The sequence below is a fragment of the Myxocyprinus asiaticus genome, chromosome 49, assembly GCF_019703515.2.
Source record: "Myxocyprinus asiaticus isolate MX2 ecotype Aquarium Trade chromosome 49, UBuf_Myxa_2, whole genome shotgun sequence".
In the NCBI taxonomy this organism is placed as follows: domain Eukaryota; kingdom Metazoa; phylum Chordata; class Actinopteri; order Cypriniformes; family Catostomidae; genus Myxocyprinus; species Myxocyprinus asiaticus.
In genome coordinates, this window is record NC_059392.1 from 14,339,109 (window position 1) to 14,352,855 (window position 13,747).

General features: G+C 36.2%; 1 protein-coding gene across 2 annotated transcripts in view; it reads left to right on the top strand.

The window, feature by feature from the left end:
• LOC127438332 (DENN domain-containing protein 1B-like) overlaps positions 1–13,747 on the top strand; it is a 133,500-nt gene that overhangs the window by 67,952 nt on the left and 51,801 nt on the right. For both annotated transcript variants that reach the window (XM_051693854.1, XM_051693855.1), the window contains exons 7-9: positions 1,740–1,820; positions 5,640–5,693; positions 6,566–6,676. In XM_051693854.1, coding sequence (XP_051549814.1) covers positions 1,740–1,820; positions 5,640–5,693; positions 6,566–6,676 — 246 coding nt within the window. The remainder of the gene's footprint in view (positions 1–1,739; positions 1,821–5,639; positions 5,694–6,565; positions 6,677–13,747) is intronic.

Consider the following 13,747-nt stretch of genomic DNA (forward strand, 5'->3'; position numbering starts at 1 on the left):
AAATTGAATACACCAAATAGAAAAAAGTTATACAAATAACAAAATCCTTATTATAAAATATATTTTTCTATAATAAAACATAGTGGGTGACATTCATGAAACTAATTTCTGTGTACATTGTTTATAAAAAACATTTCTGAATTTTCTTACACAAGGCTATATATGATCACTTGAAATTAAAATAAAATCTCTTAAAATAAAAATAAATCTTAAATCCATAATAAATAGTTTATTAAATATATATATATATATATATATATATATATATATATATATATATATATATATATATATATATATATATCATTCAATCACAAAAAAAGAACATTAATAAGTGTCCCTTGTAGTTCATTTTAGCAATATCAATTTGGAAAGGTGACGCCTATTTTCACTGAGTGGCGTGCCGATACCCATTATCCTGAAAATGAAAATAAAGAGACAAAGCTTGTGCTTGCATGAAAAACGGTTGATTTATTAATTTTTTTAATTAATTTTTTTTATGTATTTAATGATTTATTTTTGGCGCACCACAATATGCAAGACATAAATTGTCTTCTTCAACATGAATTTCCCTTTGTAAGACCATTCTTACATAAGTTCAGTTATGTAAAAATAGTCTTACAAACAAATTTGTGCTTTGAAGAAGACAATTTATATTAAAATGTTTTTTTTATTATTTACATTGAATTGAATACAACAATGCATGTAAGAATGGTTTGGCAAAGGATTTGCAAAAACATTTGCATAAGATAAAAACAATTTACATAAGAATGTTTTTACAAATAAGTTACATATAAATTTGCATTGTTCGATTTACGTAAGAATGGTTTACAAATGGTTTACACAGCTATTTGTATTGAATGTAACTATTTATGTATGAATGTCTTTACAAATGAGCTACACAGTATAAAATATAACCAAAAATATTGTTTTGATTTTTTTTTTTATAAACTAAAATCTAGCATGTGGGTTAAATGAATTCTTTAGTGAACGAGTAATCATGATTGGCTTGACTTTTTCTGTGCCGTTTTGCATGAGCCAGCGTTGACTGACGAGGAAGGACAAGAGCGATGAAGGTTTATGGCGAGGGTAAATGAAGTGTTTCCTCAGGCTGTTTTACTGACCATGCGTGTGAGCATCCAGGCTCTTGTGACAGCCGCTCACACACCCCCCCACACACATTTGTACAAACACGCGGACATATATGCTGCAAACTCTCGCCACATAGATAATCTGGGAACTCACTTATGAAAAAAGGCTAAATATCTAAATATATGCCTAACAATTCTGTTTCAGACTATGCTTTAACAGCAACAGCATTACTATTCTACACCAAGTTTGAGAGGGTAAAGTGCACTCTTGTCATAAAAGCTTGTAAAATCTCAGCGTTATAATCCTGAGGCCTGTTTTGTGGTACAGCAGTTCTCCAATGGCTTCTTACAGTCGCCCGCTCTAAACAAGGACCTTTGGTTAATTAAGAACAGCCAATGTTCACCATAAATCATCCCCGGAATAATAAGCGTCTGCCGCAGTCTAGCTTACCGTCTCTTAACCTCAGGATCGCTCGTTAAATGTGTGTCAGTTGGATATATTTCTATTCCGTAGCATGCTGTAGGAATACTTTATGCTAAGTACTTTAAATCATGAAATTGACTGCTTTTTATGTCTTGTTTGTTTTGTTGTGCATATAAGTGCTTATGTATTTATTTTTTTTCTGGTTTATCTTTTTCTTCTCACAGGAAGATAACTTGAATGACATGTTGGAAACGCTGCACAACCACCCTGTGCCAAAGCCGAATACACCAGTCAATCTGAGTGTGGTAGGTACCGGTGAGGGCTGACGGTTTGTTTAGAAACAGAAGTAGGACGGACAGCCTCTCGCTCTGATAAGAGCCAGCTGCACTGCGTTAATCCTAATGGCCACTTGTGCAACTCGTCAAATCCAGCAGCAAGCATAGGTTAACACCATCTTAAGGAGCCTGCCAGTCAAAGACAAACCTTCTATCCGAGATCGTAACTAGTTAAACATGATTACACTAGCACTGTGGAAACTTTTGAGTGATTTGTAAAGTGTCAGTTTACAGAGGAGTGGATGATGTTGCTGTCAGTAACATTATGCTCATGTTAGCTTAATTATTCTTGCATGTACATTTTGTAGTGGAGTCATGGAACATGTTATAACCTTGATGCAATATCTCCTTAAGGTTTACTGTTTGACATCACATGATTAAATGGCTTATATTTTGATTTACTTTATAAATTATTTGGCATTTTGACTACTGCTGCCATCAGGCTGTAAAACATATTGCAGTTTGTCTATCCATCTATCCATCTTTTCCATCTATATCTATTTATATGTCTGCCTGTCTGTCCTTCAGTCCGTATATTTATTTTTTCCATCCATCCAATATTTTTTTCTTTCTGTACGTCTTTATATATCTACCTATCTATCTGTCTGTCTGTCCATCCATCTTAATACCTTTTATCTTCCTGTCTGTCTGTCCTTCGATATGTCTTTTACTTTTTACGGAAAAGTATTTTTTCTTTCTATCTATATCTATATATCTGCATGTCTGTCTGTCTGTATGATCCATCTGTCTGTCTTTCTATATTGTCTGTCTTTTTTTTCTATCTATATCTATTTATCTGCATGTCTGTCTGTCTGTATGATCCATCTGTCTGTCTGTCTATATTGTCTGTCTTTTTCTTTCTATCTATATCTCTGTCTGTCTATATTGTCTGTCTGTCTTTTTCTTTCTATCTAAATCTGTTTATCTACATGTTTGTCTGTCTGTCTGTCTGAATGATCTGTCTGTCTGTATTGTCTGTCTTTTTTCTATCTATATCTATTTATCTGCATGTCTGTCTGTCTGTATGATCCATCTGTCTATATTGTCTGTCTGTCTTTTTTCTTCCTATCTCTATCTATTTATCTACTTGTCTCTCTGTCCTTCAGTCTGTCTTTTTCTTTCCATCTGTCCATCCAGTCTTTATTCTTTGTGCCTGTCCTTTCTTTCTGTCTGTCTATATTGTATGTCTTTCTGTTTTTTCTTTCTATCTATATCTCTTTATCTACATGTCTGTCTGTCTGTCTGTCTATATTGTCTGTGTCTTTTTTCTTTCTATCTATATTTATCTACAAGTCCGTCTGTCCTTCAGTCTGTCTTTTTTCCATCCATCCATCCATCCATCCATCCATCCATCCATCATATGTCTGTGTTTCTGTCTATTTGGCTTTCTATCTGTCTGTCTGTATAATCCATCTATCTGTCAATGTACCTCTAATATAAATGTACCCTTTCCTTCATTTCACAAGAAAAAACACTTGCATTTTGCCACTGGGCAAGTTGTGAAAGATCCTGTAAGCCTTCAGTTGTGAGTGGCGAGTGAGTGTACTGGAGGGAGAGTGATGAAAAGAAAGAGAGAGAACGGGCAGTTCTGAAATCTGGAGCTGCTGTACTAATCACATGGGAGACAGCTTTTCAATTTTGCCAAAATAACCAATTCTGTTCTTTTTTAAAGTATGGTAAAAACTATACTGGGTTTTGTTGCCTTTTCTTCTTTTCTGGAAAACAATCAAAGTCGCTAAATGATTTACGCTCTTCCACGCTGCTGTATTCTCTTTTCAAATATCAAAAGTTTATTTTGAATTGAAAGCAAAAGGCAATTGTGCTCAACAAATCTCCTTGATGCTCTTCCTTTTAGCCTTCATTTATCTTTTTATGGATAGAGAAAAGGTATATAATAAAAACTAACCCTTGAATTTCTGCTCAAGACAATTACAGTAAAACATTATCATGTGCTGTTTTATTTTCATGCAATCTGACTTTTTATTTCATGTCCTGGCACTAATCCTAGTTTTTTCATATTGGAATTTTCATGATATCTCCTTTTTACTTGGCACTTATCGGATGCTTTCCATCCAAAGTGAACTACAGAGCTTTTTATTGCTTAATTATTGCTGAGAACTACACTACCAGTCAAAAGTATTGAAACACTTGACTGAAATGTTTCTTATGATTTAAAAAATCTTTTGATCTGAAGGCGTATGCTTAAATGTTTGTAATTAGATTTGTTGACAAAAATATGATTGTGCCACCATATTAATTGATTTCATTACAAAACTAAAATGTAATAAAAATTAAAAAAGATGGATGAAAACATTGTTTTTGAAATGGATGACCTGGACCAAATAATTAAGAAAAGCAGCCAATAAGTGCCCAACATAGATGGGAACTCCTTCAATACTGTTTAAAAAGCATCCCAGGGTGATACCTCAAGAAGTTGGTTGAGAAAATGTCAAGAGTACATGTCTGCAAATTCTGGGCAAAGGGTGACTACTTTGCAGATGCTAAAATATAACACAGTTTTGATTTATTTTGGATTTTGTTTAGTCACAACATAATTCCCATAGTTCCATTTATGTTATTCCATAGTTTTGATGACTTTACTATTATTCTAAAATGTGAAGAAAAAAATTATAATAAACAATAAGTGTTTCAAAACTTTTGACCAGTAGTGTATGTGACCATCAGTGCCTTTTCTAAAGCTTTATTCAGACACTCCAGTTCAATATTAGTCAAAGTAGTAGATTCCGTTGTTCACAGCGCAAATCTGATGCCGAAATTGTCACTACGCCAGCTTGCCCGGTCAAGTCACTCTAAAGGATTTTTTGGAATTGTCTTCACTTTCTTCTAGTAGGTGGTGGGTTTACTTAGCTCTGTCACTTTCTGCTTTAATTCTCCAAAGTGACAGAATTTACATTTTTTGGAGAACTATCTTTTTAATAAAATGATTGGGAACAAGAACGTTTGATTGCATGTGGAATTTGAGAAGTGTTGTGTGGGCAGTAATGTTTAAATCAAAGATCTCGTATGTGTGTGTGTGTTTGGGAGTGGTGGTGGGTGCTGGGTCTGGTAGAGAGCAATAATAACAAGCGCACTGATAATATGTGATTTTTATAAACACCACTGGAAAGTGTTGGCCACCACCAGCTGGAACTACAGTCCATGACACTGAGGGCAGTCAGCTGTGTTCGCTATGGGAAAATAAACGTGTCAGCAGACAGGCAAGAAAACTGTGGGGAAGATCTTTGACTGCTTTATTGGTATCTTGAAACTGTTTATCTGTGTACTTGCATTTATTTAACCTGCATATTAAGCAACAGATGGGTACTCTTTACACGACAAAGCGCGGCCCAGCCTTGAGAAAGAGTGAAGCACGTTGCACAAGCAAACAAAAGTGCTAAAGTTAGTATGTGGCATGGGATCTTTGCTCCGGAGCCTCTTTGATCCAGACATTAAACCTGCTCACTTGTTCAAACACATGCCTGGCAGACCCCTCTGATACTTTCAGAACAGAGCAGTTGGCTTTTGTACCGTAATTAAGACTTTCTGTCCAATACGGGGAGCCTCCTCTGGTAGTGTCCACAGGGCATCAACGTTTGTTGACTTCATGTATCTTATCTGTTGTCTGTATATACTTTATGATGTTAACAAGCACAGACGCAGTTCATGTCAATCACAGTTTATTGGTGCGAAACAGACAGTGAGGAAGGGGGTCCATAAACACTTACTGTAACATGGGAGGGTTGCTTTATGGTGACCTTTTCTTTATCTGTTTTTGTGTCTTTTTCTCAGCATTCCTACTTCATAACTCCTAATATAAATGGTCTCCCCACCATACCTGAAAGTGTGAGTATACATTATTTTAGTAATGTTTTTTAAACCAGTATTCAATGCACTCATAAAGTGAGTTTGAGCACTTAAGCCACACTTAAAATGTATGTATTTAATTGCATTAGATATCATGGTAACACTTAATAATATAGGGATTATAAAGTGCTTCATTAAAGACTAATACATTTACAAATGTGTTATAAATCAATGATTTGCAGTTATAACAACATGCATAAAAAGTGTGCTAAATAGTGCGCCATTTTACATTGCATGTTATAAATGCTTAATATCACTTAAGTAACATATGAGAATGTATGTGAAGTGGACACCTGCAAAGCATTTATTAAGGAGTTGTCAACATTGTTAACTTGTACATAAAAGTTCAGTATGGTTTAATGATCATCAAACTTTATTATATATGCTGGAAATGAGCATGGAGTCCTGAAAAGTGTTTTTGCAGAGGACTTGATGGAACTAGGACTAGGTTAGTTGGAGCAGCACCATTCTTTTGACATCAACGTCACAAGTCAAAACATTACAGTAATGAATATAACACAAAGCGGACTGTAGCAAAATGCAATTATTTCTCCTTTTAATCTCACTATAATAGTCTATTTTTGCTACATAATGAATTGGGGCATAAATATTTTACGTATTCACATATAATACGTGTAATTATTAAGCATTTATAACATCTAAGTTCAAATGCACATTTTAGCATCAATTGTTTGCCAATTTCTGATATTGTATCTAATGCAGTGACAAATTTTTAGTGTGGCATAAGTGTCCAAATACTAGAGGGCAACTGTACTATATATTTTTAGTTGTATAAAAAGTCAAACTTCAATGCCTCTACATCAAACATCTTCCATTTTCCCTCCTTCCAGAGAAATTTAACGGAGTACTTTGTAGCAGTGGATGTGAACAACATGTTGCACCTCTACGCCAGCATGCTTCATGAGCGACGCATTATCATTACCTCAAGCAAGCTTAGCACTGTGAGTTCCCGCTGTCATTCTCATTTACAATTTAGACAGCTTTCTTGTTGTTCAGAAATATTAATATGCATTGTTGTATTCAATAAATTAAAATATCTCTTTTGGGATTCATTTGCACTGTTGTTGGATTTAAAGTAATGTGTTTTGAAATGTCTTGAATGTGATGTGTGATTAACTTTTTTTTTAAGTATTCTCACTGGTAAAAGATGCAGAAGCATATGTCTTACTAAGTTTTCTATAGCTGGGTATAGCCTTCTATCTACCTCATTATATGGTACACATCAAAATGTCACAATTCAATACATATTCCAGATACATCAGGATATCATAATTGGATCGTGATTATTACTGCTCAAAACAAGTAATGTTATTGTTTTAACCAATGTATAAAACAAATGTGTGTCCATGACCTACTTAACACTGATTCAGCGCTCTCATTTTTTTCTTCATGCTTGTCCACCTTAGCATCAGGCTAGCTGTAAATTCACTTATTCACTTTATTAGATCCCTCACTCTTCCACATATTTTCTGTTTGGCTTCTCTGCCTGAAAAAGGGAGTGGGCGCTTATCGCACGGGGGCAGACGATGATCCAAACTTTCACGACAGTTGGTGGAAAAGCGGCGAGTGATGTCATTCGCTCCTTATCTCTCGATTTCCCCCAGGAGCATCTGTGAAGAGAGAGCGAGTGCCTGCCTACAGTACCGGAACCGAGGGGCTCCCCTCGGATCTGGAGGAGGCTGTTGGAATGACCCAATCCGTGGAGTATTTCACTCCTCCAGGCTGCCGCCTTCATTCTGTGTGCTCCCTGACTTGAGGGGTTAGAATGTGTAAATCATTAGTCTCTTGGGTAAATAGTTTTTTTTTTTTTTTTTTTACCCTCTCTTAACGTGATTTACTGTGCAGAATGGGAGGGTGGGCAACCTTGAGTTTATGAAAACTAATATGCTAAAAGAGTTACTCTGAAGACTAGTGCTATTAAGGTTCCACCTCAGTTAAGACTTTCATCTTCTCAAGTCCTGAAACCATCCATCTTCCTCTGTTCCTTGGCAGCCCCAAGCAGCTGCAAAACTGCAAGCGTAGTTGCATAAATGGACATATGGCCAATTTATTGAATTGACATGGTTTCTATTTTAAGTAGGGATCCACAAAAACTAATTCTGTTTGCTGATACCGATTATTTAGAACAACATCTGCAGATACCGATAGTTTCTTTTTTTTATGCTACCAAATCACTTTCAAATCAATGATAATTAATTGCTCAACTTCAAAAGAAATATAAATAATAACATTTTCCTATGTCTCTACATGTTTTCCTTGTTTCAGATTTACTAGTTTAAGTTATAAACAAAACACTGAACCAAAAAGCACATTATTAACTCACATTAGCTGATTTTTGAATAGCCTTTTGTTAGGCTCATATTAAATTAGTAAGATTTCTTAATTTTTTAATGTTCTTAAAACACTTTAAGTGAATTCTGAATGATGAAACTTGTCCCTTTTTGCAGAAGCAGCCTCCGCATCCCTAGTTGTTTTTTGCTATTAAGACGAGTAATCAAAATAGCTGTGTAAAAAATGTTACCAGTAGTTCCACCTCGTGTAATTCTAGCAATGCAAAGCTCACAAATTAAAACTCTACTGTCATAAGCTGGGTTTCCTTCCACGTATTTAAATGCAAATTTTGTGATATTGCATAAAAAATGCTGGATGGAAACACCAAGATGCAAATAAACTCTTCAAAATGCACATCACTTGAGGTTGATCCAATTTTTATTCGATAAGAAGACGTGCATAAACTATGATGGAAACACATTTACCAAATATACACTCACAGAAAACTTAAAAGAAACACTATAGTCCTAATAAAGTGCCTGGCATGTTCTTCAGCTGTTGTAGACCATCCACCTGAAGGTTCGACATGTTGTGCATTCTGAGATGCTATTCTGCTCACAACAATTGTACAGAGCGGTTATCTGAGTTACCGTAGCCTTTCTGTCAACTCGAACCAGTCTGGCCATTCTCCATTGACCCCTCTCATAAACAAGGCGTTTCTGTCCACAGAACTGCCGCTCACTGGATGTTTTTTGTTTTTGGTACCATTCTGAGTAAACTATAGAGACTGTTGTGTGTGAAAATCCCAGTAGATCAGCAGTTACAGAAATACTCAAACCAGCCTGTCTGGCACCAGCAATCATGCCACGGTCGAAATCGAAAAAATTTACCCATTCTGATGGTTGATGTGAACATTAACTGAAGCTCCTGACCTGTATCTGCATGATTTTATACATTGCACTGCTGCCACACGATTGGCTGTTTAGATAATTGCATGAATATGTAGGTATACAGGTGTTCCTAATAAAGTGCTCAGTGAACGTACTTCTATAGATTTTATATTGAAGTATTGATGTGCATCAAAAAAAGTTGTGTGACTTTGCTTCAACAAGCCGTGTACAGTAAATACTTTCTAAATTCATTTAAGAATGTCATCAAAATCATTACATAGCATCTCAAATGTTGCTTTGGTTATTTCAAAATGCTGGACACAAAGCCTGTCATCAAAATGATTGGATGCTATTACCTCCCAGAGGTAATAAACATGCAAACATGAAGTTCGTCAGAACGTTTTGTCTGCATGCTCTGAACCCCAAGTGGGAATTTATTACTTTTAATAAAAGTGTCACAGTGGCTTCAACTTCCACTTTTATATCTTAAACACATGGAATGGAAACACTGCTTTATTCACAAGTTGTAGATTTTGCACCTTTTGAAAGGAAATAGTGATTGGCTCCGATAATCAGCTGTTTGTAAACAATTTGCCGATGTTTGACTGATACATCTGTTCATCTCTAGTTTTAAGGTCAGAGAGAGCCAGGGTGTGGTCAGCCCAGAGATGACTGTCACTGTTTTTCCAGTGAGCCAACAAGATAAATAAAGAGAGGAAAGAGAAGGAGAGAGAGAGAATCCATTATGCATGCTGCTGGTGGACCCTCAGTGTTTGGGGCCCTCAGTGAACCTGCTGTGTCAGTCTAGCAGAACATGGGCACACGCTTGCCTGTATTGGAAAGCAAAGGAATAAATCATGATCTTACAACAATGCATCAGTTGACTTATTGCTGTTTTGTGACCAGAGGTAGAAGTACCACTGTTTTAAAACCATGTCGCAGGCTCTGGGAGGCAGCCGCCCGTGCAGTCTTGTCATATGCCAGTATAATTGTGCTGCATCAGGATCCCTCTAACTAGTCAACTGGGAGGCCCTGGCTCGTTTCATCTGCGAGACCCCCTCGGCCGGCCCAGAGTCTTGACAGCCGCCTTCTCATCATACTGTCAGTGGTATGCTAACAAGACCAGATCCTATCTTGGCCTGTGGTGCTAGCCACTGAGGTTCCTTTTGTCCTCACACATTTTCTGACTCTCTTTTTTTACATTCTGCTCTGCTATATGCCGTCATGTTTTTGTTTCTTCTTCAAGCATCTCTCTTACCACACCTTTAATAGACATTTTATCTTGCTTTGGCACTTCCTGTTCTCTTCTTTGTGGTATCGTGTTGCAGTTGGTGGTGGGGGAGTTGGTTTAGTGGTGATTGGTGCCCTGCGCCCTACCTGTACCTTTGCTTTTTTTATGTCACCTTCTTGTTAGTGATACACCTGTGCCGGCGCCCCCTGCTCAGAGCCGAGAGCCATGCGTTTGTCAACAGGAGGGGAGCGAGAGTCTTGGTAATTGGGAAACAAGGAGAGGGCCAGGAGAGAGAAGTCTTGCAGGTAGCAGAAGTCAGCACAGACTGTGGCGCTGTCACCCTTGTCAGGGGGAATCGCACCTCTAGTCTTCAGTCTGCACCAATCACAGATTCCACCATGAGCTTTGTTGTGCTTATCAAAGAACGGGACCTTTTTTTTCTTTGTCTATTCTTGGAGAAGTTGCCATCGATATTTTTTAACCCTAGCTTCTCCCTAGATGTTGGGGAATATGTTCGTCAACTTGTTTACATAGACAGGGTTCACTGGAAAGGTGTTACAAAGTGTATCTTTAGACTTCATCTGGGGAATATAGCTCAGCATGGAAAATTTTTACAAATGTACTCCTAGAGAGTAGTATGAATGTGGTTTGATTGTGAAGTGAGTGTTCTGTGACTGTCACTTGATTTGGCAAATCCTGAGTTTGCTGAACCAAGACTGCAATATCCTTCTATTTGCTTTCCTCTCAAGAGAAATTTGTAGGTCTATTTCTATTAGAGCTTCTTACATGCTGCTTAGCTGCAGAAATATTTGCTGCTGATCTCATTAAAATCTCATCATTTTTTAATAAAACAGTTTTAATAAGTTTTTGAATGAATCAGCTTGAGCCTTGACCGTCAAGATTGTTTTACGTGTCAGCAAAAAAAAAAAAAAAGTGTCCTGAAATTTGTATTTGAGTTTAAAGAAATTGTTCACAACCTAGTCTCTTCCAGTCTTTCCAAACCTGAATAACGTTCTTTCTTAGGTGGAACACAAAAGGGACAATTTTAAATTTAATATCCCTTTCTTTATTTTCATTACAATTGCAGTTGATAATGACTCACTTTAAAGTTTAAAAAGAACCCAGTGGAGCTACAAACAATGCTAATTTTCTTGCTAAGCTTCTCTAATAGTGCTTATGAATATGCGATGAATGTCATGATTTTCACTGAAAAATGACTTTTATTTCAGGTTGTTTTTCACCAAAACCTAGCGAATGCCTTCAGAAGAATTTTAATATAACACGAGTCGCATGGTCTACTTTGATAATACTTTCGGGTCCTTTTTTGAGCTTTAAAGTGAGTCATTGAAATATGGAAGCCTATTTCCGCCACATAGAAAAAAAATTGTGCTTTGGTAAGTCAAAATTATAAATGTTTAAGTCATAATTTTCACATAAACAGTCAGAATTCTGATATAAAAAGTTATAGTTAAGAAATAAAAAGTTATGATGAAAAGTTAAAAGTTATCATTATGAGATTTAAAAAATCAAAACTGTTAGATACTAAATCAATTATGACATTAAAAAGTCAAAATTTTGTGAAATATTAATCTCATAATTATGATTTAGCATCTCATAATTACGATTAACTCATAATTTTGAATTTTTATCTGATTATTTTGACTTAGTATCTCATAAATTTGACTTTTTTAAATCTCATAATTATGACATTGTATCTCATCATTTGCTCTTACATTTGAGCACGATTTTTTTCTATCTGGCGGAAATGGGCTTCCATACTATCTGCAATTTTATTGCAAAAACAGACTGTAATATTAATTAAAACATCTCCTTTTGTGTTCCACTTAAAATAAGAATGGGTTTGGAGTAAATTATGACAGAATTTTCCTTTTTTGGGGCGAACTATTCTCTTAAATGTTTCGGGTTAAATGCAGCCTAAGCTTTATTTACTGCATTTGTTGCATTCTGCCGATTACCACAACAAATAATTTTGATGTCCTCAAGTTTAAATAAAAATAATAATAATAATTAAAAAAAAGTTTACAGAAAGGCATTTACAATGGCCTAAATTGGCCTGTAGACTTTCATTGTAAATGGATAGAGCTTTGATAGAACTTAAGTTGGAACATTCCTTTCAAATATCTGAAAAACATATGCCACAATAAAATGATTGCAGAGCTGATTTTGATTTCCATGTTAGAAACCATAGTTCTATCTTGACTCGTGTAAGGAATGTTTCATGTGTTCTTTGGAATGGCCATATTTAGAAAGGCCTCGTTGGTTTATCCTTTGCATCTCCGAATCCGGTCACCTATGTAAAATCTGCTCTCTGGCTGGTCTCCATAGAGAACACATCCACTTAACATGTCCATGGCATGCTCATTACCGCAAGTGCTCAACGGACTCTGCAGGATCCAGCCCTGCATCCAAACAAATCATAATCCAGCATTTGTTCTTGAGGAGGGCTTCTTCATTCAAAGGAATATCAAGCATACGCTTTCCTTTTTGTGACCATTTGGCTTTCTTCATTAATTATTCATTATACTGGCAATTTTTTTTATTAGGTGCAGCACTCAAACAGTACATTGTGGCCCAACTATAGATTCGGTGGCAGTGGTAGAGGTATTTCTCTTTAATGGTCACAAAAGGAATATTATGATTGATTTTCTTGCAGGACTAGAATGTGCTATGATAAAACTTGTTTTTAGCAAACACGTTGCCTGGGAAAAATATCAAGAGTAATTTGTTTTTGAATTCCACCTTTTAATGTTTATCTAGGTTTCGCCACCTCCTTTGCTTGCCCCTCATCTTTGAAAATCAAAGGCACAGCTTCACTTTTAAGTCGAGAATAAATCAAGCCAATTGGGCATGTCTGTGGACATTTTTAAAATATTTGGAATGCGTTATTTAGCTTTCTTGTCCATCTTTACATGGTACAGAAAGGTTCCCCTCTACGTAATTAGACGGCAGTCTGTTCGCACAGTCAAAGAAAATTGTTTCTTTGCAGTGCAATGACCTCTCAGCATGATTTATTTAATGGACCTTGAGAAAAAAGATTAGACACAGAAAGGGTCTCAAAGCTTTGATATCAACCAAACTTCACTTGGTGAGAAATGGCACAAATATTCATTTTTCTTCTAAACTGCGATCTGTCACAACCAAAGGCTTTTTGTTATTTTCAGAAAGCTGCACAACACATTTACATATGCAAAAATGCAAGACAGTAAATTACTGTTAATTAAATCTGTACTATTCTTGACTCGATAGGTCACTTCGTTTCCAGAGCAGTTACAGTCACAGGCCGCGGTGTCACAAAATGGAAACACAACAAACAACAGCAACTCTCGCAGGCTCAGGAAACACGACCGCCCTTAAAGCTGTAACATACTCTATGCAAGTACATGACAAGCTCGTTTCTCAATGTTTCTGCAGAAGGGTGCAATTGCTGAAATTATTGTGAACTGTCCACTTCTACAATCAGTTTGAAGAGAATATTGCTGAGCAAGTAAGTTAAAGGCAGTATATTAATAGCAACTTACCCGGATAATGACACATCCAGTTTCATGACACAGACTTTTTAAGGTAACTATATCGCCCCCTTGAGTACTGAGGTTTGTTAC